The sequence below is a fragment of the Vicugna pacos genome, chromosome 10, assembly GCF_048564905.1.
Source record: "Vicugna pacos chromosome 10, VicPac4, whole genome shotgun sequence".
NCBI classification, from domain to species: Eukaryota; Metazoa; Chordata; class Mammalia; order Artiodactyla; family Camelidae; genus Vicugna; species Vicugna pacos.
Window position 1 is genome coordinate 27,967,873 of NC_132996.1, and position 27,320 is coordinate 27,995,192.

General features: G+C 39.0%; 1 protein-coding gene across 3 annotated transcripts in view; it reads left to right on the forward strand.

Moving 5' to 3' along the window:
- Positions 1–235: 235 nt before the first annotated feature.
- CLPB (ClpB family mitochondrial disaggregase) overlaps positions 236–27,320 on the forward strand; it is a 185,454-nt gene continuing 158,369 nt past the window's right edge. For 2 of the 3 annotated variants that reach the window (XM_072969271.1, XM_072969274.1), the window contains exons 1-2: positions 241–347; positions 891–1,062. In XM_072969271.1, coding sequence (XP_072825372.1) covers positions 255–347; positions 891–1,062 — 265 coding nt within the window. In that variant the 5' untranslated portion in view covers positions 241–254. Of the gene's footprint in view, positions 348–890; positions 1,063–27,320 lie in introns of all 3 variants that reach the window. The other variant, XM_072969273.1, reaches the window with a different exon arrangement.

Consider the following 27,320-nt stretch of genomic DNA (forward strand, 5'->3'; position numbering starts at 1 on the left):
AACCACGTGTTGCCGCTTGAGCTTCAAGACAAGGAAGCGACAAGAAGCAGCTGTTCTTGCTTCTGAGAGAGCCAGGTGGTCCCTTAAGCGGGGAGTGGGTAGGGGCCCGAGGATGGGCAGGGCTGGAGGTGTGGTCTGGGTCAACTGTTGAGCCCGCCCTATGATGGTGCCGGGTGCAAAGATCCGCCCTTTGTGGCGGGACTATATGCAACGGTCATGCGCAGTCCTTCGCCTCTGGACCCGTCACCTCAAACATGGAGGAGAAGCAGGTTACTGCCACCCCAGGAAGGTTGGATAGCGGTCAAAATTGCCCCAGTTGCGTCCGCGTGCTGTTAAACTGCGCAGCTGTAGGTTTGTTTCAGTCACTGGTAACTGTGGCCTTTTTGTATCCTGCCGCTTGAGGGGACGGTTTCCTTGCGCAAGCACTCTGGTAGAGGATCCCAGGTGCTAGCCTATTTCACCTGGAGCCAAGGAGTGTTCCCCTGGTAGGGGAGGCAGGCTGCTGGGTCCACTGCGTCGGTGGACAGGACTGAGGTGTTCAGTTTAGGGAGCCAGCTCTAACCCGTGTCAGAGGCAACTCTACCAGGCAGTCTTGCCAGGGGTAACATGACACCCCAGAATGGGAAGATGGCACCTGGTGGAAGTCAGCCGTGGTAGGGTTGCGCCCGAAATGCCTCCAGGCGCGGACTCTAACTTAAATGGGACCAATGGCACATATGTGTAAAAGCCACCAGCCTGGCCCAAATAGTCACCGACATCCTGACCTACAGCCAGTGGCATTACATTGCCCTAATTGCAACCCTAATTGGCTGATAGGCTTATGCAGTTAAGACCCATCTCTTGTAGTACAGGGCATCAGGAGCATATAACGAAATTTTCTTTAAACCAAGGCTACACGTGTTTCCAACCTTTACTATTTATGGATGGAAACCGCCTATGTTTTGGAGGAGAGCACCACCCAGTCTTTGCAAAGTGTTGCCCTCAAGGGCACAACCCTGAATGCTGTCTCTGGAACCTTCCACTATAGCAGAGATGACACTGAGGAAGACACGGCGGATGATGGTGAGTACATCCCAAGACTTAATTGCTATACTGAATGCTTATTTATCTAAATTCCCTGCTGACAACCCCCTCGAGTGGCATTTTGCAGAGTTGCTTGTGTGTTTACCGCAGAGCCCCCTTGCTTACTACAGCGCTTGCTGCTTGGTCGTGAGGCAGTACTCTGACTGCCAGGCTGCTCTCCACTGTGCCTTTGAGCAGTGGAAAGCCATGGTTTGTGTCAGCCTTGGGGAGGAGGGGCTTAAATACTTCTTTTAGTTGTTTGCCTGCACCACACCTGTTAGATTGGCCCACATTATAGATCCAATTGGGAATGAGTGAATTTAATATCTGTTGGGAGGACTGCTCCCCAGCTGTGGGTACTGCCACCACCACAGCTCCCCACCCCCTACATCCTTCAGAACTACAGCCACAGGGTCACCTCCTTATGCCACCTGAGGGGACCCTTCCCCACAGTTACCACTCAGGGCTCCACAATCCTTCAGTTAAAGATCTTGAATATTTTTTATATAATGGGCAGAAGTTGGAGCTCATTTCGGGGGCCACTGGAACTGCTGGGCATGTTACTTGGCTCAACAAAGACTATTTCCCAAGTTGGTGGCCTGTGGGGCTGATTTATTGACCCTGTCCCCATCTACCCAACAGATGACACCCCATGTGTCCTGTGGCTTGCCCTGCCCCTCTCTATGGTGCTCAACTGCTCCCATGCAGGACCCTTTGTAATACTATACGTGGCACCTGACAGGAATCCACACACGCCCTTTCTAATCCTCCATATCTGCCCAGGCACCAACTCCACATGACTGAATATGATCGATACCTTATCCCTGTGAGCACAATCCTCATGGTCTTGGGCCTCACAGCCCAGCCATCCAGAGGGAATCTCAGTTTAATTTGATATCTCTAATGAAGCAGTCGGTGTCCACTGTGGGCCCAGTGCCCTGGGGCTATCACACATAGTCATTCTCCATATGCACACTTCTCTTTCACTCCAATGCATTTACTTCAGTGCCGCCCATGGGAAGTCCTGCCTGTTCACACCTATGTACCTTAGTCTACATGGGAATCCCCTTAACAATCACTGACTAAGACCCTGGTTCATCTGTTTCTGTCCCCCTCACACCAAAAGTGTGTGATATTCATCCCCATTGTATTGGGAGTAGATCTGCTACTACTGTCACAGGGACTGGGCTAGGAGCTACTGCATTGGACACACAACATCAGATCCTTAAGGCCAATACCAACCTGTTGGCCACCCTGGCTGAACACATTGGACTGTTACACCAATGCCCAGCCTTAATGCATAGCACATGATTCTTCAGCACAGATGGTTTGGGATAACCATTTAGCTTTAGATTACTAACTGGCCAGGGAAAGTGGTGTGTGCACATAAAGGGTACCACCTGTCGCATGTATATTAATAATTCTGAACAAATTCAGACACATGTACAGAAGATGGCCAAGGAGTACAAGTATTCCATAATCTCACCTAAGTTTTTAATCAAATACCTCCCTTAACCTTAACCTTATCCAAGGACTGATTTATTTTCTTGGCTGCACCCCACCAAATGGGGGTGGTGGTGTTACAGACAGGATTTCAAACTATTGTTTGTCTCTTGGTATTGTTGATTGGCATTTTTGCTTTTCTCAAATATTTCACTCACTTGGTGACCAAAACCCTGCCAAGTTGGCTTTAAATATCTCCACCATCCAGACAGCGTATATCATTTTCCTTAAAGATTAATGCCTAGGCTTCACAGGGTCAATTGTGATGAGAAAAACAACTTTTGAGGAAAACAACTTGTTTTTCTCAGTTGCTGCCTAAGTGTTTTACAATATGATGACCCTGCTTGCACCCAGAGTCTGGACATTCAGATAAAGACTTGCATTTAGGACACTCTCTATAAGTTCCTGCTTTGCCTTGCCTGAGACATCTTTTAAAATAACCACTTCCTTTTAAGCCCTAAAAAAGTTAATGACCTCCACCCCAACCACCTTATGAGTAATAGGTGCTTGCTATTCTGCTCACTGGTGACCTGGGTCAGAGGACTGCCTTTAACTTCCCCACCCCTCCTGCTTCTGTAAATAATCACAGATCTTGTGACTCTGCTTCCTTTGTGTGAGCATATTGAAACTGTGCCTTCAATCAGAAGGGCCCTAGGGTTTTCACTTTCCAAAAGTGAGCGCTTGCAAGCCTAGGGAGCAACCCACCACCCCCGTGGGGTGCTTGTGCCTCCTCATTCAGCAGGTCATAACCTGCAGATCTTAATTAATTATACTAGCTCTGGCTTCTCAATGCAGTAGAAGACTCAGAAAGGTCTTGACGCAGTAAAGGGAAATAATTAGTACTGGGCCAAATGCCACTTTTTCTTCCATTTTTTAAAATTGAAGTATAGTCAGTTTACAATGTGTCGATTTCTGGTGTACAGCATGTTTGTCATACATATAGGTACATATGTTGCTTTTCATATTCTTTTTCATTATAGGTTATTACAAGATACCAAATATAGTTCCCTGTGCTATACAGTATGAACTTGTTTATCGTTTTGTGAGGATTTCCTTGTATTTCTGATTGTAAGAGATATTCTGCCAAAGTTCAGTAGAAATTCTGTGAGAATTGTTCCATATGTAGATGTAGTTTTTGCTGTACTCGTGGGAGAGGGTGAGCCACTCATCCTTCTACTCCGCCATCTTGGCAAACTCCCCAAATGCCTCTTTGGTTTCACCTAACAGATGCTGAAAATAAGACCTGAAAGGACCAAGCTGTTTTCAAGTAATTTAACTGTGTCCCAAAACAAAGCTCAAGAATATTTGCAGGAAAACAAAAGTATCTCTAAGTATCCAATAAGGTAAAAATCACAATGTCTGGAATCTAATTAAAGATAGGCATGGGAAAAAAAGCAAGAAAATATGTCCCATAATGAGAAAAATCAATCAGCTGAGCTGACACAGAATAGCAATAAATATTAGAATTAGCAGACAAGGACATGAAAATAGTTCTAACTATATTTCATAAGTTCAAAACACTAGAGGAAAGATTGATCACATTAAATAGTGAGATGAAAGATATTAAAGAGGCCCAAGTTCAACTTCCAGAAGTGAAACTGCAATGTCTGAGATGGATTTTCACCAATGTTTCGGAGAAATAATTTCAAATATATTTTTCTCTCATTAGCAAGGCTAAATAACTTTTAATGTGTTTGAGGGCTACTTGTAATTCTTTTCCTGTGAATTGGCTGTGTATCTATTGCCCATTTTTCTATAAGATTGTTGGTTTTTTTCTTCTCAATTTTTAAATGCCTTCTATGTATTAGGAAAATTAACCCTTAATCTGTGACATAAGTTGCAAATATTTCAGCTTGTCATCTGGGTTTGTTTTTGTTTTTGTTTTTTGTCATCTGTTTTTATACTTTAGTGTCATGATTTTGGGGTTTTTTTTTCCTTGTTGCTAATGTAAAATGTTTCCAACTTTTCCTTCTTACTTCTAGACTTTGAATCGTAGAAAAGTTGAAATTTAGAAGAGTTTTCTCCATCCCTGGGTCATGGAGGAATTCACACTTGTTTTCTTCTATACTTGTATGGTGTCACTTAGCACTAAGGTTGGTAAGCTAATCTCTGAGCTATTTGGAACTTCCTTTGAGGAACAGTGTTAGAAGTAGATCTAATTTTGTCTTTTTGTGTGTCAACAAAAATAATCAATAACCAACCTATAATAAGAACAGAAGAGAGTTTTATTTTAGCCAAACTGAGGAATGTAGCCTGGCAGACAGCCTCTCAGATAGCTCCGAGGAACTGTTCTGGAGAAGCATGGTTTTCAGCAGTTTTATATCTTGTTAGAACAAAGACCATCAAACATGACAGGGGTACATTCTTTCAGGGTTTCAAAACAGATGCACACACAGTGAGTAGGTATGACCTTGGCACCTGGGAAGGGAGCCTTATCATTGAGGGAATACTGGCACTGGTGTCCTAGGAAGGGAGGCATTTAATCTTTAAGACATTTTTTACTTTGGGTCATTGTACTCTTTTAATGTTTAAAGCGGATGTACAATGTATGTTTACAGACCACAAAACAGGCTGTTCTAGTTAGCATAAAGTTTAAGTTAAGTTATGTATAGGTCAGAATGACGTTCCCATACTCAGTATGTGAAAATTTCTTCCATTGTGTGTGTCTTTGCGTGTTCCACAGAAACCTCAATCCTGTGCATTTACCAGTCAGACAAGCTAAACATGGAATTACCGGATAAGCTAAATAGGGAAATTGAAAGCAAGCCTTTAGAAACTTTTATAACAGTTTGATATTTCCTCAATATTTAAGCATATGGTCATTTTCCTAGAAATTTGTTCTTATTGCATTTTTATGAAGTATCAGTATGGATTAGTCAGGGTTCTCCAGAGAAAGAGAACCACCAGGATGTGTATATATGTAGACTGAAATTAATTTTAAGGAATTGGATCACTTGACTGTGGAGTGTTGGCCAATCCAAAATACAGACCTGCAGGCTGGAGACTCAGTGAAGAGTTGCAGTTCAAGTCCAAAGGCGAAATTCCTTCTTCCAGTTTTGTCTTTTTACCTCTGCTATCCTCAGTGGAGAAAGGTACAGTGAAAAACCAGTTCTTAAAAATGTTTTGATTACTTCCTGTTTCTGGTTCCACAAGTAAGGAGCTTAGAAGTTGCCACTCCATCCCAACAAGTAAAAGGCTAAACAGACTGGAAAAAAATATACAACTGTTCCTGAATCCGTAAGAGATGGGAGGACACAGGGCAAACCACTGCCCCCAAGATGGTAGAGACAGTGAATAAGGGAGGCTTTGGCTTACCAGAGCAGACTCAGAAGCAAAAACCACCTTGGGGATAAGTGCCCGGGTAGGAAAACCTGAACTGTAATTGTTGAATTGCTGAAGGCTTATTGTGGAGAAGTCTGAGAGTCAAAAGTTCAAGGAGGACAACCCATTGGGGGGCCACCACAATATCGTGAGATTTACCTCCAGGAGCTCAACTAGGTTCTTATAGTAAATGCTGGATAAACACCCACCATTCCTCACCCCTGCTTCTGGCTTGGAGAGAGGGAAAGGAGCCATTTTGAAATATATCAGAGCACTCTGTTTCTTAACAAGGTCTGCTCTCATAAAAAACTAGTTAAACAGAACCTAACCTAGTAGGGTATTATCAGAGCCTAACTAACCTGGGGAAAGGGTAATACTCAGTCAACCCCAGCCCACTCTCCACTCATCCTATTTCACCTAAGTGGGGAGAAAAAGACCGAGAAATAGCTGTCATACTGCTTGGTGTTTACCTAAAGGAGCGGAAAGCTTATATCCCCACAAAAACCTGCACACAGGTATTTATAGCAGCTTAATTCATAATTGTCAAAACTTGGAAGCAACCAGGGTCCTTCAGTAGGTGAATGAATAAATAAGCTCTGGTACATCCAGACAATGGAATATTATTCAACACTAAAGAGAAGTGAGCTACCAAATCATGAAAGGGCATGGAGAAACCTTAAATACATATTACCAAGTAAAAGAAGTCAGCGTGAAAAGCCTTCACATCATATGATTCCAACTATGTGACATTCTGGAAAAAGCAAAATTATGGAGACATTAAAAAGATCAGTGATTGCTAGGGATTGGGGGTGGGGTGGGAGGAGAGATGAATAGGTAGAACACAGGATTTTTAGGGCAGTGAAAATAATTTTAGTGAAAATATAGTATCTGTATGATACTATAATGATGAATACATGTCGTTATAACATTTGTCCAAACCCATAGGTTGTACAAGAGTGAACTCTAATGTAAACTATGGACTTGAGGTGATAATGATTTGTCACTGTAGGTTTACCAGTTGAAACAAATGTGTGACTCTGGTGGAGGGGTGCTGATAATGGTGGAGGCTATGCATGTGTGGGGGCAAAGGGTATCTGGAAATCTCTGAAACTTTAAAGTTTACTGTGAATTTAAAACGCCTCTAAAAAATTCAAGTCTTGAAAAAGTGTTTTGATTTATGTGAGACAGAGACATTCAGATTCCTAGTTTGAATCAAATCTGTCAGTCATTACTGTTATATTATTTTATTAATGGATGAGAAGGGAAAGTCCGTCTTCCTTCTATGACTTAATACAGACTCCCACAAACATTTATATTTCTGGAGGTACAGTGATATCCAATTCAGTATGAGGGCAATAAATCTAATAAGGAACTGCAAGGCTAGTCCTCCCTTTTGTGTACTACTGTGGCACTGCAAGCTGTTCACAGTGGCAGCAGTCTGTTCTGACTGGTTAGTGCACGTGCCTTATGAGATTCTAATTTAAATAGCACTAATGAAGACATGCAATTGGGATTAAAGATTTTTAAGATTAAAAATGATGTTTCACAGGAATTATCATCACTCTCTTATATGTCTTAAAAGAAAACTCATTTGTTAAATAGTAAACAGAAGGGAATATTGTAAACAGATGTGCTGTCATCCAGGTTTTGTTGTTCCATTTATAGAGTAAGTGTTACTGAGCCAAACTTGAGTCCATTTGCCTGTGTGCAGTAAAGCCAATCTACTGATACCAGGTTGTGGTGAAAGAAAGTACAGCATTTATTGCAGGGCTCCAAGCAAGGAGTCCAGGCAGCTAGTGTTTAAAAGACACAAACTCCTGATTGCTGTCAGAGAAAGGTTTTTAAAGACAGAGTGAGTTGTTGGGTGCGTGATCAGCTCATGGGCATTTTTCTGATTGGTTAGTGGTGAGGTAATCAGGAATCAACATCATCAACCTTCTGGTTCCAACGATCTTGGATCTGTGCTTGTGGGCAGCATATAGTTAACTTTTTCCACCTGGTGGGGGTTTCAGTATCTGAAAAACAGCTCAAAGGACTTGGCTTAGAATATTATCTATAGCCCTTGAGGAGGAACTAAAGGTCTTTGCTTTTGTTTAATGACTAAACTATTATTTTATCTTGTTTGACTGTTTTTCTGCATTTTTCTCATTTTTCTGATTAAATTTATTCTTTGGAATTCAGGGTTAAGTTCCAAAGGCTAAAGTTTTTCTATAGACAAGAGGCAGGTGGAGGACATGGAGATAGGGGGTGGTGTCTATCCTGGGAAGGCCCCATAGGGTACCACTTGGTTACACAAGGCAGAATAGATTTAGCATAATTCTTAAAGGGCCTAGGATTTTCAGAGTGGTAAATGAGCACTGGCTTCAACTTAAAGTCACCAGCAGCATTAACCCCTAACGAGAGAGTCAGCCTGTCCTTTGAAGCTCTGATCCAGGTATTGACTTCCCCTCTATAGCTATGAAAGTCCTAGATGACATCTTCCAATATAAGGCTGCTACATTGAAAATCTTTTTAGTGTAGCCACCTTCATTCATCATCTTAGCTAGATCTTCTGGGTAGCTTGCTGCAGCTTCTCCATCAGCACTTACAGCTTCACCTTGTACTTTTATGTCATGGAGATAGCTTCTTTCCTTAAACCTCATGAACCAACTTACATTAGCTTCAAACTTTTCTTCTGCAGCTTCCTCACCTCTCTCAGGCTTCACAGAATTGAATAGAGTTAAGGCCTTGCTCTGAATTAGGTCTTTGCTTAAGGAAATGTTGTGGCTGGTTTAATCTTCTATCCAGGCCACTAAACTTTCTCCATATCGGCAGTAAGGTTGATTTACTTTATCATTCACATGTTGACTGGAATAGCACTTTTTCTTTCTCTCTCTCTCTCTTTTTTTTTTTTTTTGATACATACATTTGTTGAAGTATAGTCAGTTTACAATGTTGTGTCAATTTCTGGTGTACAGCATAATGCTTCAGTCATATATAAACATACATATATTCATTTGCATATCCTTTTTCACCATAAGTTACTACAAGATATTGAATATAGTTCCCTGTGCTATACAGTATGAACTTGTTGTTTATTGGCTTTTGTGAAAACCCTCCTGCATTTCAAAGTGAGACACTCTGCCAGAGTTCAGTTTGGTGTTCTGTGTGATTCAGTGGGTTTGTAGATGTAATTCTTGGTGTATTTGTGGGAGAGGGCGAGCTGTGAGTCTCTCTACTCTGCCATCTTTACCCCTCCCCTCTGGCGCAGCACTTTGAATTTCCTTCAAGAGCTTTTCCTTTGCATTTACAATGTGGATGTTTGGCTCAAAAGGCCTAGCTTTCAGTCTGTCTTGGCTTTTGACATGCTTTCCTCACTAAGCTTACTCATTTCCAACTTTTGATTTAAGTTGAGAGACATGCAACTCTTCCTTTCGCTTGAACACTTAGAGGCCTTTGTAGGGTTATTAACTGGCCTAATCTCAATATTGTGTCTCAATGAAGAGGGAGGCCCAAAGAGAGGGAGAGATATAGGGAATAGCCAGTGAGTGGAGCAGTCAGAACACATACAACATTTGTCAGTTAAATTTGCCATCTTATATGGGCACAGTTCTTGGTACCCCAAAACAATTATAATAGTAACATCAAAGATCACTGATTAAGATCAAAGTCACAATATAATAATGATGAAAAAGTTTGAAATATTGTGAGAATTACCAAAATGTGACACAGAGACACAAAATGAGCAAATTCTGTTGGGGGAAATGGTGCCAATAGACTTGTCCCACAAGGGTTGCCACAGACCTTCAATCTGTTAAAAAAAAAAACAAAACACATAATTTGTGAAGTGCAATAAACAATAAAACAAAGTGTGCCTGTACCTGAAATGGTAGATGTGTACCTTAATATAAAAGACTATACAACTATATTTTCTGTTTTTAACATCGCTAGAAGACATAAGATTATATAAGGCAATTGTTATAACACTGTATTATTGGCTGTTAAAAGGAGGGAATGATTATCAGTTATGGCTCTGGGACCAGCTGCAGCAGCAGGAATTGCAACTCTTGCACTCATCCTCCTGCAGTTTGTCTTTGCGAAGATGGATTGGTCTTAGCAGAGGATATGAGAGAAGCTGAAGTGCTGTACAAGAAGTGGTCAATGAAATCTTATGCACTCTTTCCAATATTCTCATCCTCATCCCTTCCTGTAGCTTCTGCTGCAGATTTGACTGATTTTGTGCCAGTGAAAGCTGACAGCATCTCACCTCCAGCCCATGCTCTGAATTCCTTTCTGATGCTTGACTGAGATCATGCTGTGGGAACCTGCATGCTCATACACGTGCTAAGAGGAAGGACAAGGGGAGGGAATGCCTCATAGAAGAACTTTTTACCAATGGAAGATAGGACTGAACAGATAAATGCTTTCCCCTTTCTTTCTTTACATGGCTAAGATTTGGCTGCATTTCATCAAGGTTCTAAGCTAGAGCAGCTAGTAACTTACAGTGGCCACCTCAGTATTGCATTCCTGCTTTGGCTTTCCCATTTTCCCTCTTGCACTCTCTCTATCACTTCTGCCCCCTGGGATTGTACTCCCATATAAACTTGTTTATAAACCTTTGCTTCAAATTCTGCTTTCAGGGAGCCTAGGCTAGACAATTCATTTGTTTCATTTAAGCATATTCTCAAGTAATTTTCTAATAGGGGAGGTATGAGAAATACAATTCCTTATATGTTTGAAAATGTATCTATTCTGCCCCATACCTGATTTTGTTTGGCTGGATGTAAAACTGTGGTTTAAAAGTAGTTTCCCCTCAGAACTTTGAAGGAACTACTATGTAGTTTTCTTTAATTTCTAGCACAGTCAAGGCATAGTCTAAACCTGCAGGCAGTCTGATTTACATCCTTTGGTGGGCATCTGTTTCACCTACTCACCCTCCTCTCTAGAAGATTTAAGAATCTTCTCTTTATCCTTAGGTTTCTGAAATTTCACAATGATCTATCTAGAGATGGGTTTTTAAATTCTTCATTCTGGGAATTTGGTGGACCTTTTTAATCTGCAAACTTGGTCCTTAACATCCAGGAAGGTTTCTCTTCTTTATTCTTCAATGATTTCTTGCCTTTGGTTTTCTCTTTTAAGAAGTTCTTTCTTATTAGAGGGTGTGCCTTTTAGATTAATCTATTTCTGTTATCCTTCTCTCATATTTTATGATTCCTTGTTTTTGTGCTACCTCTTGAGAGATTCACATGAATTTATCTCCTGCTCTTCCACTGAACTCATTAAAAATTTGGCAAATATTTTCAATATCCAAGAGCTATCTCACTGTTGACTTGATTGTTCTTTTTTTTAAAAAAAATAACGTTTTGTTATTATTTTATCTTTATATTTTATCCTTGGTCACGATTCGTTCCAGAGACTGGAGTTTACTTATTATGTAGATAATATCATGTAAACAGTAGAGAGATTGTATCTAGAGAGGCTGAGGAATAGGTGGAGCCTCTTGATGCATATTTGGAAGAGAGGAAAGACAATTAATGGAATCTTTGCATACTTCTTAATCTCTCTGACCTTGGTTCTGAAATGATAGAGAATATAACTGCACAAAATGTTTACAGACCACTATTTATAAGAGTGAAGAAAATCAGAAACAGCATGATGTCTAAAGCTGGAAGAATAGTTAGTGGATGAATATTATGTAGTCTTTAAAATAATGACTATGCCAAAAATGATATGCTTATATAAAGACTATGAAGAAATAAAAATAGTTTTCTGGGTTGAGATACTTGGCCTTAAGAGTGAAATTTAAATTCTTTTCTTTTTTATGACATTCTAAGCTGGTTCTGTTATAAATACTGAAGACTTAGCCTTTATCTCTCTCCCACACTTATGCCAATTTTTTGACAGATAGACAGCCAGAAAATCTTAACTCCAAACAGCAGACAGAAACCACAAGCAGGTTGTCAGGGTTTGCTTGAGGTTTGTCTGCATGCTCTGAATTGTGGGTGGAATGACATTTTTTTCTGACCTCTTCCTTTCTTTCCCCAACTTCACTCTTAAAATAAAGTGGAATTATTATTTAATGGTTCCAGAAGTCTGCTAGTTTGGTCAGCTGACAGGGGAAGTTCCTGGGGTGACTTGGAATGGATACTCTGGATCTTCGGCTCTCCTTCTATCTCTCCCCCAGGCACTACTTTTCCCTTCTTCCAGCTACAGAAATGCCCTCTTCAGTATGAATTTTAGAAGCATCATATCAAATTTCATGAAAACTCTGTTGAGATATTAATTGGAATCACATTGAATTTGCAGATCCATTTGGGGAGAATTGACTTCTTTTCAGGGTCCTCTGAAGGGGTCTTGAAGACCTTTGGAATAGGAAGGGACATTTTTTTTTTCCTTGGGACTTGATATTGTTTGATAAAATTATATTTTTAAATTTAAGTTATATTTTATAGTTGTTTGCTGCTGGTATATAGACATTCAAGTGACTTTGGTAATCTTACATCTATAATGAGCTGTAAAAATTTCTTATAATTTGTACAGCCATTTGGGTTTGTTATTTTCAAACAATGGTATTTTTTTGTCTTCCTTTCCAATCCTTATACCTTAGTGTCCTTTTTTTCTTTGTTGTATTGGCTAGAGTCTCCAATACCACATTAAATAAAAGTGATGCTAGTGCATATTATTGGGTACTTTTCTTGATCTCAGAGGAATGTTTCCAGAGTTTCCCCATTTAGAACGAAGTTTCTCTAGGTGTTTTTTAAAAATAGATACTCTTTATTGGATTGAGATTTTCTTTTCTTTTCTTAATTTGCTATAAATACTTACCATGATTGAGAGATGGATTTTTGTCAAAAGATTTTTCTGACTCAATTGACTTTTTTTCTGTTTTAATCAGTTAATATGATGATTTACATTTGTGGATTTTCTGGTATTAAATTAGCTTGGCATACCTGGGTTAAATTCAACTGGGTAAAGATGTGATTGCTTTTTACACACTCTTAGATTAGATTTGCTAATATTAAAAAAAATTTGCATCCATATTCATGAATGGAACAGGCTTATAATTCTCCCCTCTTGAAATGTCTTTGATTGGTATATCATGACTATTCATCCAAATTCTCCTCATTTGGGTACCTGTTTACTTCCAGAATTTTGCTGCTATAAACATTCTTATACCTGAATTCTGATAAATACCTAGGAATATAATTGCTTTGTCTTAAGGTACATAAACGTTGAGTTTGATGAGCTAATGATATTTTGACATTTTCCATTGATTGCTTTTATGTTTGCCATCATTTTTCTTAATATCCAGGAGATCACTTACTACTTTTTAAAAAATTAATAGACTTGATTTCTTAGAACAGTTTTCCATTTACAGAAAAACTGAGCAGATGGTACAGAGTCCTCATATACCCTCTGCACAAAATGTTTCCTATTATGAAAACCATACATTAGTATGGTACATTTGTTATAATGAATGAATGAATATTGATACATTGTTGTTAACTGAAGTCTATAATTTATTCAGAGTTCTCTTAATTTTTACCTAATGACTTTTTTTTCCTCCAGGGTCCCACAATACACTTACTTGTTGTGTCTCCTTAGAATCCCGTTGGCTGTGATACTTTGCCAGACTGTCCTTTGTTTTGCTTGTCTTGAAAGTTTTGGAGAGTACTGGTCAGCTATGTTATAGGATGTCCCTCTCTGTCTCTGGCAATTTTTTTTGCTCTGAGTCTACTTTATCTGATATTAATATAGTTATTTCTGCTTTTTTTTTTGGTTAATGCTTTCATGATATATCTTTTTCTATCCTTTTACTTTCAACTTGTCTATAATGCTATATTTAAAGTGAGTTTCTTATAGACAGCATATAGTCAAAGCTTTTTAAAAAATTTACTCTGCCAGTTTCTTTCAACTGGTATTTTTAAATCATTTCTTTTTAATACGTTAGGGATTAACTCTGCCATTTTATTTCCTATTTTTATTTTTTTCTCTGGCTTTTTTATTTTTTCTTTTTCAGTCTTTCCTGTGGGTTACTTTTTTCAAGCTCCATTTTTATGTATCTACAGCAATTTTTAATGTATATATTTGTATAGCCTTTTTAATGACTGCTCTACATAATACATACATATAGACATATATAACATCCCAGTCTGCTGGTATCATCATTTTTCTAGTTTGAGTGACATATAGAAATATTACCTCCCTTTATATCTCTTTATACGCTCCCATTTATAATGTAATTATCTTATATATATTTCTTCTCTATGCATTTTAGGACCATATCAGACAGTGTTAAAATTTTTTGCTATAACTATCAAACATAATTTAGAAAACTCAAGAGGGGAAGGAAATTTTTTATTTATTTGCCTGTGTTTTTGCTTACCATGTTTCTTCCTTCTTGATGTAACAGGATTCCTTCTTGTATAGTTTCCTTTCTGTTTAGAGAACTTCCTTTAGTCATTTTTTTAGGTAGGTCTGTGGGAGACAAATTCTCTTCATTTTCCTTCGTCTAGGAATGTCTTGATTTCTCCTGCATTTCTAAAGAATATCTTCATTTCATAAAGGATTCTGGATTGACAGTTTTTTCTTTCAGCACTTGAAAAATGTTGTCCCACTTTTTTCTAGCCTCTGTGGCTTCTGATGAGAGATCTCTGTCATTCAAATTGTTCTCCCCTGTAAGATGTCATTTCTTTATTGTCAAAAAGAAAGTCATTGCTACTTTTAAGACTTTGTCTTTAATTTTCAGAAGTTTGACTTGACTATGTCTTGGTGTGGATGTCTTTGGGCTTACCTTATTTGGGGTTTCCTCAGCTTTTTGACTCTGCAGGTTTGTGTCCCTTGTCAAACTTGGGAAAGTTTCAGCCATTACGACTTCAAGCACTTTTTAGCCCCACCCTCTTTCTCCTTTCCTGGGACTCCACAACATGAATGGTACATCTTTCACCCTATAGATCTCTGAGGCTATGTTATTTTTTTCTTCAGTCTATTTCTTACTGGTGTTCTGATTGGGTAATTTCTAATATATTTTCCAGTTCACTGAGTCTCTGTCCTCTCCATTCTGCTGTTGAGCTTATCCACTGTTTTTTTTTTTATTTTAATTATTGTGCTTTTCAGTTTTAAAATTTCCATTTGGTTCTTCTCTATATCTCTTATTTCTTTGCTGAGACATTCTGTGTTTTCCACTTGTTTCAAGTGTGTTCACAATTGCTCATTAAAGCATTTTTATGATGATTCCTTTAAAATCTTTGTCAGATAATTCTTATGTCTCTTTTGTATCAGTGTTGGCATCTATAGATTGTCTATTTTCATCAGTTTGAGATATTCCTGATTCTTGGTATATGTTATGGACTGAATGTGTGTACCTCTCCCAGATTAATATGTTGAAGCCCTAACTCCCCAGTGTGATGGTATTTGGAGATTAGACCTTTGGGAGGTGATTAGGGTTTGATGAGGTCATGAGGGTGAGGTCCTGGTCCAGTGAGATTGGTGCCCTTGTAAGAAGAGACACTAGAGAACTTGCTTTCTCTCTCTTTCTCCCCACATGAGCACAGAGGAAAGGCCATGTGAGGATACAGGGAGAAGGTGGTCATCTGCAAGCCAGGAGGAGACCTCTCACCAGGAACTGAACTGGCTGGCACCTTGATCTTGAACTTCCCAGCCCCTAGCACTTTAAAAAATAAGTTTCTGTTGTTTAAGCCACCCAGTCTATGGTATTTTATTATGAAAGCCTAAGCAGATTAATATAGTATGACAAGTGATTTTCTATGTAAACCTAGAAAATTTGAGTATCATGTTATGAGACTCTGGATCTTATTTAAACTTTCTGTTTAGATGGGGTGAGTGTGTGTGTGTGTGTGTGTAAGTGAGAGAGAGTGACAGAGAACTCTAGCAGGGGTAGGGGAGTGACGTCAAATCATTACTGCTGGTAGGGTAGAAGTGAAAGTTCTCCATCCAGCCTCTATTGACACATGAGGAAGGGGTTCCTCATTACTGCAGGGTGAGAGTGGAAATCTAAACTCCCCATGTGGTATCTACTGATATCACAGTCGGGGACAGAGCCTTATTATCACCCAGCAAGATGAAAGTCCTAGCACCCTGCTCAGTCTTCTTTGATATTACCCTGGCAGGAGGGATTGGGGTGCCTCATTACAGGGGACAGTAGAAATCTACACTCTTTACTCAGCCTCTTCTGGCATGGGTGGTGGTAGGGGCCACAGTTTTTTCTTTGTTTTTTGGCTGGATATAGCAGCTATTGTCTAATTTCTTTCTTTCTATGCTGCTTTTTCCTGGTCCATTGGTAGAAGGAACAGGCTTTTGCTGGGACTGTTGGTTTTTTGGGTTTTTTGAGTCTGTGCCTGCTGGCATTTCCAAATTGCTAGACTCTTCAGCTCCCAGTCTGGGAGATATAAGGCAAAAAGAAAATGTAGGGAACTCTTCACTGTGTCATTCCTTAGATCCCAAAGTCCCTATCTGGTCTGACTTCTTCCTTCCATCTTTCAAAGTCTTGTGTCTGTTTTATATGTAACTTCTAGGGGTTTTAGTTGTAGTTACCAGGAGGACTAGGGAAAAGTGCACCTTACTCCATCTTCCTGGAAGTGGAAGTCCCATTTTTTGAATTTTTAATTTCACTTATTTTATGACTTTATTTCTTAGAAAGTCTGCTTTTTTCTTTTTCAAATCTGTTTGATAATTCTTTATAGTTCTCTTATTTCCTACACATATTTTTAAAGACTTTCTGCAATTTATTTAAACTTATGGAACATGTTATTATATAAACTCTGATGATTCTACTTTTGCAATTTCTTATGAATCTATTCCTGTTGTCATTTCTGCTGGTTCTTGCCCATGTTACCGTATTTTTGTGTATAGTTCATTATTTTTTAAATGTGAGCCAGTTATTTTCCTTTGAATTTTATTTGCAAAACTTTGAAAAAGTGTTTTTTAATTGAAATATAACCACATCAGTAAAGTGCACAAATCCTAAGCTCATTGAATTTTTACTTATGTGCACACCTGTGGAACTATCACTCAGGTCAAGATATAGAACACTTCTAGCATCCTAGAAGACTCCCTGTGCCTGCTCCCAGTCAGTACCTACACCAACAGTAACCAGCTGCTTTTCAGATCTCTGTCACCATACATTCATTTTGCCAATTTTTGAGTGGCATCTAAATGGAATCATATAATGTGTACTTTTTTATTTGTCTGGCTTCTTTCACTTAACATTACGTCTTTGAGATTCCTCCATGTTTTTCATGTATCGGTAGTTCATTAGTTCACATGTTTTTTAATGTTTCATATTTATATAAATATACATATATATTCTTTAAATATTCTATGATTCCTTTGTCAGATATATGTATTGCAACTATTTGCTCCCAACATTAATTTATATTTTTACTCTCCTAATGGTATCTTTCGATGGACAGAAGTTACTAATTTTAACAGAATCCAACGTATCAGTCTTTTGTGTTCTGTTAAAGAAATTGTTTCCATCTGTATTTTCTTCTAGAAGTCTTATTGCTTTGTTTTAAAGTCCACATTTAAGTCTATGATCTCTCCTAAATTATTTTTAAATGTTGTGAAGAAGGAGTCAAAGTTCATTTTTTTCAACCTGGTTACTTAACAAACCCATTTATTTAAAAAGACCTCTGGTAGACTGGAGTAGAGTCTTTGTCATAAATCTCACACATAAATATGTGTGTGGGTCTGTTTCTCTGTTCAGTTCTTTTGGTTGATTTGTTCTGTTTTTATTTTTGCTGTTATTCCCAGAGGAGCAATAAAAGGTTGTATAAAGGAAAAACGAATAAAGCCCTTCCACGCTACTCTGAGGTGACCACATCATTACTCTGGGAAGCATTTATCTTTCCTCCACGCTCTTACAAACGCACATGCTCATACACAGTGTGTGTTTAGAAAGTTTCAATGACATGGGGAGATGCTTGCTTGTAAAGTGAACAGAGTAGAATTTAAATGCTTATGTACCAAACAATAATAATAATAATACTTTCAATGATAATAATTGATAGATGGCATTTGCCATCTATGAGGTGCTATTCTAAGTACTTTACATGTATTAACTTATTTAATCCCCACAACAGCCTTAAAGGATAGTGGCAATTTTTGCTCCCATTTTTCAGATGATGAAACAGAGGCATAGAGAAGGTAGAACTAGCCCAGTGCCTCACAATCAATGCATGGTGGAGCTAGAATTCAAACCCAGGCTCTCTGGTTCCAGAGTCCATGCTAGTAACCAGAAATGGTTCGAATAAGACACATAAACCCATTGTTTTACCTCTGTGAGGTAGGATTTTGTTGTTTATCCCTTGCTCACTACCATTCACTTTTCTGACCATTAGGGCCAAGTTCTTTGCAGCCTCCAGCCTTCTTTTCAGTCCAATAGACAGTTCCTCCATGACTCACTGCTTGATTAATTGCTATTCAGTCTTTAACTGTCAGCCCAAATGTTCCTTCCCCATGAAGCCTGCCCTGACTTCCTACACAAGGCTGGCTTCCTCTGCAACAATTTCGCAATTTCCTGTCCTGTGCTTCTCCTTTCTAGCACTCAGCATGTACTTAATTTCTGGAATAAGTTTTTTTAGCAGCTGTCTCCCTGCCATCCCTCTTCCCCTCTACTGGAGGCTCCATGGAACCAGGATCTAGGTCTGTCTTGTTCACCTTCAGATGTCCAGAACAATGCCTGACTCACAGTAGGTTCAGGCAAGGGTCTTCTCATGGAGCAGGAGCAGCAGAGCAGACAGGTCAGGAGCTGGCATGGCCTGGGGGTCCCTCTTTTTGTTCTAATGTGGATGCAGTAAAGGTGCTAGAATCGGACAGATAGGCTTGAGTTAAAATACTCACTTGGTAAGCTGTGCAGAGTTGGACCATGACTCTTACATTCTGATGTCTGCTCTCTCTCCTAGAATATTGGGTTGATAATATGACCTTATACCTATAAGAGTGCCTGACACATAGTAGGTGCTAAGTACTTAAATGAATTAGTTGAGGTTTTGGGAAGAATTAAATGTGAATTTTAAAAAGTTTTTGACTTCTCTGTATTTCTGTTTTCTGACCTGTAACATGAGATCTCACCTATCTGCTGGGGTTATTGTGAGAATTCAAGGAGATAATCCATGCAATGCGCAGAACCCAGTGTCTGATGTACAGTAAATGCTCAATCAAGGTTAACTATGATTATGCTATGGGTAAAGTACCTTCTGCAGTGCCCGTTGCACAGTGAGAGTTCCTAGCTGGATGATGCCTAGTGTTACTGACTTGGCCTGGGCCCAGTCGTGCCCAGTTCCTCCTAGAGCAGAATCTTGGCCCTGGGTGCTCTCCTGAATTCCCGAGTTGGTGCTTCTTGGGCACCACCCCCTGGCCACCACACGCTACTGCAGCCTCAGCCTTGGATTCTCCCTACTCTAGGGTTATCCTTCCTATGCCATTGAAACCTGAAGAACACCCCTGTGCATTTCCTTAGGGGACCAGGAGCACTGGAGACAGAGCAGAAGGAATAGATTAAGAGATAATTCAAGAAGGTATGCCTGACAGGACTTTATGCTGTCCAGTGGGGAAGGGAAATGTCCACTATCTAAGATACTGGTTCTCAACCAGGGCAGTTTTGCCCAGCAGAGGACATTTGGCAATGCCTGGAGACAGTTTTGGTTGTTACTACCTAGTAGAGGGAGTGTTACTGGCATCTAGTGGGTAGAGACCAAGGATGCTGCCAAATACAGGGCCCAAGACAGCCCCCTGACAATAAAGAATTATCCAACCCAAAGTGACAGTAGTGCTGAGGTCAAGGTACTCTGGGTTAGGATGATTCCCAGAGTCTTACTAGGGTATTCAGGACATCAAGCAAAGCTGTGAAAAACTTGCCACATGCGTTATCAGTACTATGTACAACTGTAGGCTCAGATAAGCCTGAGAGAAACCCTACTCAGGACCTAACACAGCCTGTAGGATTCTCTAAAGTCACGGAATGGGAAACATTACTATATATCATTTATTTCTTCAACTTATACTGTTACTTAATTAATTAATTATATTGAAGTATAGTGGATTTACAATGTTTTGTTAGTTGCTGATATACAGCATGGTGATTCAGTTATACATTTATATGTATTCATTTTCATTGTAGGTTATTACAAGATATTGAATATAGTTTCCTATGTTATACAGTAGGACCTTGTTGTTTATCTATTTTATATATAGTTTGTATCTGCTAATCCCAAACTCCTTATTTATCCTTCCTCCATCACCTTTCCCCTTTGGTAATCATAAGTTTGTTTTCTATGTCTATGAATGTGTTTCTGTTTTGTAAATAAGTTCACTTGTATCATTTTTAAGATTCTATATATAAGTGATATCATAGGATACTTGTCTTTCTCTGACTTACTTCACTTAGTATGATAATCTCTAGGTCCATCCAATGCCAGCAAGAATTTTTTTTGGCTGAGTAGTATTTCATTGCATATACACACACACGCATACCACAACTTCTTTATCCAGTCATCTGTCAATGGACATTTAGATTGCTTCCATGTCTTGGCTATTGTAAATAGTGCTGTGAACATTGGGGTGCATGTGTCTTTTCAAGTTAGAGTTTTCTCCGGATATTCAATTTACAGTATTTATGATCACAGCATATGTCTTTAATACTGGTACTGACACTACATAAAATTATTAATCACACTGAAGGACTTTAACACAGAATATAGTCAGATTAGCTAGAAATTCTCAAAGAATCACATAATCTATTTCAACTATGAGATTCTTTGAATTTTGATGTGAAAAAAAAAAAGCAGTAACTGTGAACCAAGGAAAAGATTCCACTTCTCATGCTTTCTGATATTTGCCATAACAAACAAGGGAAGCAGTCAGACCCTTTGTATTATGATTTTTATATCTGCTCTATTCTGAAGAAAATGTAAAGTCAGGAAGAAGGTGAGGGCTCCTACTCAGTGGAAACAGCAGGCCCAGGAGACCAGGAAGAAAAGGGGAGAAATGTTTCAGAATGTGGGCCCCTCAGATCTTTCCAGCAACACACTACAGTCAATAATACAGGCAGAGGGGCTCTCTGGTCTACTTCTCTGGGATCCCAACTGGAATCCCCTCTCACCAACCAGGAATTCCTGAGGATGATCCCAAGGACATTGTCCTGTAGTTCTAGTCCTCTCTAATGGAAATCCTGACCCAAGAAAGCCTCAGTGTTGCCTGAGGGGCGACTTAGTCCCTTCCACTTCTGGGTCTTGGTGTTTCAGGTTGAAAGTCCTCATCTGAGTCACTTTGGCACCCTAGGTGCTGCTCCCTGTGAGGATACCCTTCCTGGTGGGGCCTGGAGCACCTCTGGCCATTGTGGGGACCCTTCTGCGCTTGTCTCTTTTTACCTCTGAAGGTATCTCTGGCTCTGACCTCCTGGAAATCCTATTATATACAGCAAATTATTTCTCTGCCCAGTGAGACTTTGTGAAATGTAAAGTATTTGTCCTACTCACATGTTAATTGTTTTTCTGACTCTTGATGAAATCTGGCTTCTTTACCAGTGTCCAGTAGTAATCATTTGATTCAAATGATTGGATAGAATCTTTCCTCTGCTGCTCTATTTATGTTTCCATTAAGACCTGACAAGAACTTTAAAAGTTTGTAAAAAGCTCCTTGCAAAAGCTCAAAGCTTCTCTGGAATCATTCTCTGAGTTTCTATTTTCTGCCTTTAAAATACTTCTATCTTCTACAGAAATTTCAGAGCACACTTTCATGAAAATATCCTAGAATCTAATTAGAACTTGAAATTACTCCACCTTTGAAACCTCAGTGTCCACTAAACCACGCCCCTCAGTCCATCCACCTTTCATTGTCTTCCTCCTAGTACACCTTGTTGACCTAAAACAGACTGCCAGGTATTTCTGTATTTGGGATCAGCAGAGAAGTGTAGTTTGGAGTCTGCAACCATGGCAAGCCATGTGCCAAGCCATGTGTCCCCTCAGGGCAAGGGAAGGAGAACTCTTTTATACAGCGTTAAAGGTAGTTAGGAGGGCTATAGTAAACAAAGAGCCCATGGCTTTTCATTGGCTGAGTCCTTGCCAGGAATAAAGAGTCTTTCTTCTTCCTGCGGGCCTCTACTACAGTCATAGTGCATGAGAGCTCCCCCTTTTGGTCTCCCAACTCTACTTAATTGACTTTCTGTTTATTAATTTTTTACAACCTCATAGAGAACACCAGTTCCCCAACTTGCCTTGATCTCCACAGCTGCTACCTCAGTTCAGGCACCTGGATGTTTGCTCAGCCACAGCCACACCACTTGGCCTGAACCAGCTCGTCCAACTCCCTTGACCCTTTCCATTGCTACACATTCCAATTTTTTCCATGACTCATGCCCAATAGATCTTTCTGAACTTCTGCACAGCAGAAAAGATTGGGAACTTGGCTGGACTAGAAACTGTCTCAGCTGCTCTGTGTATCAGGATGTCAGCCCTCTCTTTTTCTTCCACAGCTGGTGGGAGGTCCCATGGTTCTCTGCCCTGGTGGCTTTAGTAGCAGAGCCCCCATTCTTCTGTTTCATCATGGCCCCACCACTCCTTCCTGGAACATAGACTCTGACTCCTGAGCTACTAGAGAAGCAGCTGAAATTATTGTCATTTAAAAAAAATTTCAAGGTTTAAGATTTAAAATTTTTTTCAAGTCAATGTGTAGAAAAATCTGGAGTTTTGCATAGGTTTGCACTTTGTAATCACACCTCATGAGCTAATATTTTAATGACACTTTCCAGATAATAATTAGCCATCTCAGCTCCTTACTTGTCATCTGAAAAGTACAGTCACTGTTCCAAGCTTACCATATACTGTTTTTTCCTCTTTTTTTTTACCCCAGTAACTAAGATATTAATAGTCTTCATTTAGAAAATACTCCTTCCAATCACGATAAAATTTCACTCTTGTATAGAATTTCCTAAGTATTATCAGATGTACTTTGGTTGCAAGAGCAGACTAAAGCATAGTCATATACTGTACAATTTTTAATTTAAACACATGTTTGAATAGACTGTGGATTCAGCCGAAGAATCTGGCTAATTGCAGTATTTTGGTAAATAGCCTGTATTTTCTTCTTAAAAGCCTAGTATATAGATCCATCCTCTAATGGTTTCTTTTTATTTTAAAAACAGTAAAATAAGAGAAGATGGAGACTTTTAGGCAGCTCTGGTTCATCCCTACATTGGGCTTTACTGATAATCTTTTCAATGCAGATTTAGACATTTCTCAGTGATTTTAATGTTTGAATGTTGGGAGAACTCTGTGGGCTCATCTAAATGTCAAATTGTGATGAGGCTATGCTCTTTCCCAGGGGACTCATAATGCCTGAATCAGTGCTTCTGCACTGGGACCCAGAGCTCTAAGGGCCAGATAAAGGACAAAAGAGGGAAAATAGCTGGTATTGCCTAAGCTTCAAAGAAGACTGGATCACAGAGAAACAAAATGGTGGATTATTATATAAACTTGTGTTCTCCTCACCCTCTCAGTACCCTATGTTCCTACTCTTCTCCAGTGACTGCTTAACTGTAACAGAATGAGCACAGAGTGCAGATCAGAAGAGGGGCATTTGAGTCCCAACCCCAGTGCTCTAGTCCTATAATCTTTAAAATTCAATTTATTTAAACCAACCAAACAAAACAAAACCAGTTCAGTCACCCAACCCTCACCCCTCACCTCCCACCCCAGCAACCACCAATCTATTCTTTGTATTTATGACCTTGTTTTTGTTTTTTGATTCCACAAATAAAAGAGTTTGTATGGATACCAAGACATGGAAACAACCTAAATGTCCATCAACAAATGACTAGATAAAGCAGCAGTAGTATATTTATACAATGGAATACTACTCGGCCATAAAAAAAGAATAAAATAATGCCTTTTGCAGCAACATGGATGGATCTGGAGATCATCATTCTAAGTGAAGTAAGCCAGAAAGAGAAAAAAAAAATACCACATGATATCACTTATATGTGGAATTTAAAAAAAAAAGGCACAAATCAACTTACCTACAAAACAGAAACAGATTCATAGACATTAAACAAGTAAACATAGTTACAGTTATGGAGGGAAAGGATAAATTGGAAATTTGAGATTTGCAAATACTAACTACTATATTTGAAATAGATAAAAAACAAAATTCTTCTGTATAGCTCAAGGAACTATATTCAATATCTTGTAGTAACCTATAATGAAAAAGAATATGAAATCAAATATATGTATGTATATGTATGACTGAAGCATGCTATATACCAGAAATTGACACATTGTAACAACTATACTTCAGTTTTAAAAAAACTCACACAGAAAAGGAGAGATTGTATGGTGTTGGTCTTTCTGTCTGACTCATTTCATGTAGCATAATGCCTTTGAGTTCCATCCATGTTATCACAAATGGCAGGATTTCATTCCTTTTTAATGCTGAGTAATATTCCATTGTCTGTCTATCCTGCAGCTTCTTTAGCATCAATGGACTCAGGTTGTTTCCATATCTTAGCTATTGTAAGTAATATTAGAATGAACCTGGGGGTGCATATATCTTTGCAAATTAGTGTTTTTTGTTTTTCTCAGATAAATACCCAGAAGTGGAATTGCTAATCTTATGACAGCTCTATTTTTAATTTTGTGAGGAATCTCTACACTGTTTTCCATGGTGGGTGCACCACTTAACATTCTTACCAACAGTGCACATGCTTGCCAAGACTTGTTATTGTCTTTTTGGTAATAGCTGTTCTAACAGATGTGAGGTGATATCTTATTGTGGTTTTGATTTGGATTTCTCTGATTATTAATGATTTTGAGCATCTTTTCATGGCTGTTGGCCAGCTGTATGTGTTCTTCGGAAAAATGTCTAGTCAAATCTTCTGCCCATTTATTAATCGGATTGTTTGGTTTTTTGCTGAGTTGTATGAGTTCTTTATATATTTTTGATATTAGCCCCTTATCAGATATATGATTTCCAATTACTTGTTCCCGTTTAGTAGGCTGCCTTTTCATTTTGTTGATGGTTTTTCTTTTTTTTTCCCCCCCAATTTATAGGTCATGTGGCTTTAGTTACTACTTAGCCTCTTTTTTTTTTTTCAGTTTTTTCCTTTTTTGTGGGAGGAGGTAATTAGGTTTATTTATTTTTAAATGGAAATACTGGGTATTGAACCCAGGACCTTATGCATGCTAAGCACATACTCAACTAGTGAGCTATACCCTTCCTTCTTGTTCATGGTTTCTTTACTGTGCAGAAGCTTTTTAGTTTGATGTAGTCCCACTTCTTGATTTTGCTTTTGTTGCTTTTGCTTTCAGTGTCAGATTAAAAACACCATCACCAAAACCTATGTCAGGGAACTTATCACCTATATTTTCATCTAAGAGTTTTATGGTTTCAGGTCTTATGTTCAAGTCTTTAATCCATTTTGAGTTAATTTTTGTGTATAGTATAAGATAATGGTCCAGTTTCATTCTTTTGCATGTAGCTGTCCAATTTTCTCAATATCATTTATTGAAGAGATTGTCCTTTGTCATAAATTGACCACATCTGTGTAGGTTTATTTCTGTGCTAGCTATTCTGTTCCATTGATCTGTGTATCTGTTTTATGCCGATATTATCCCATTTAAATTTCTATAGCTTTGTACTATAGTTTGAAATGCATTCAGTGTTGTTCTTCTATCTCCAGATTATTTTGGCTATTTGGAACCTTTTGTGGTTCCATACAATTTATAGGATTGTTTGTTCAATTTCTGTGAAAAATGCCACTGGAATCCTGATAGGGATTACATGGGTAGTATGAACATTTTAACACAGTAATTCTTCCAATCTGAATACAGAATATCTTTCCATTTATTTGTGTCTTCTTCTATTTCTTTCATTAATGTCTTATAGTTTTCAATATACATGTGTTTCACCTCCTTGGTTAAATTTATTCCTAGGTATTTTATTGTCAGATGAGGACTCATAATTCATAGTGAGCCTCTTTGTGAGCTTTGAGTTCTCCCTGCTGGGACCCTCTTTCTGAACTGCTTTTGTATCAGAAGTCTTTGCCATTTTAGGTAGTGATCGTAAACTGAGTTTCTCTGCTTCTGATATTTTTCCTGTGTGCCTCATAAAAAGATTGAGTTTTCTGTTTTTATCCCCAGGCTAGGTTGACCTTTCATAGGCCTTCCCAAGACCAAAGGTAAAAAGGGAATCCCCATCTCTGTCCCCATTTCAGGTTAGGCAACATGTCCCTGGATTGTCCAGTTAATTAAAAATAAAATAATTGGTATACCAGAGGTGACTCAGAATTAGAGTTTCTGCTTGGTGCTTCCTTGGACCATGATGCCCTAAAACATCCAATAACCCAAGTACCCCTTAACAATCGGGATGAGTTATCCCAGCCAGTAGAGTAACCCATCTCTGCCTGTAGGGTCAATGACATGAAGAGACCAAAATGGCAACTGAGCAGTCTCAGCTTCTAATTGTATGAGACCATGGCTGTGTTTCCTGTTGGAAGTGTTTTCTCATTTAGGAATTAAGATTTCTAAACCTGCCAAGATAAAGATTTGTGGGGACAAGAAGCAAATATTCTTTAATTGGATTATTAGATATACTCATTAGAGGGGCCGCTTTTACCTCTACCCTCTTTTTTCCTGTACATATGTGTCTCAGTTATGGAGGAAACAACATCATATATGGGTTGCTGGTTTAAAGCACATGCTGCTCCTGGAGGCTATCTCCCCAACTTGTTAGGGTGCTGTCTTTTTGCTGTCGCCATAACTGAGCCTTCTACTGTTCTTTAAGGCCAGCTACTTCTGGGTGAAAACATATGTCCTAAAACTAGTGAATTCCATGGTGTGGGCCAATTGCCATATCCCTTTCATTATAAAATTAGCTTCTTAGAATAAATGTTGCATGAGATATGGCAGTAAAGAAACATTCTTTGTAAATCGTTGAATGATGATTCTGGTGGAAGCACTGGGAGAAAAGGATGAAAATCTGGAAACAGAATTGTTCCCATAAAGACACTTTTCTTCTCAATGAAGGGAGGGTTCTTATGAAATCAGCTCATCACCAGTTGGCTGCTTGGTCTCCCCAGGGAATGGTGCCATATTGGGGGCTCAATAATGGCTTCTGCTGTTGGCACTCACTAACGGTGGTAGCCAAATTAGCTTTGGTGAGCTAAATCCACGTGGTTAAGCTTGTGCATGGCACCCATCCCTGATACCATGCCACTTTGTACTTGGTCCATTGAGCAACCACTGGAGTGACTAGAGAAAGAGGCCAACCGACATCTACATGACTAGTCATCTTATCCACCTGACTATTATTGAGTGACTCAATATACAAGAGATACCCTCTACTGAGCATTTTTGTGGGACGTGATTGTCTTCACATTACGCCCATTCCAAGAGGCTTATCTCTATATCTCTTCTCCAGACCATCCTTGTCATAGAAGC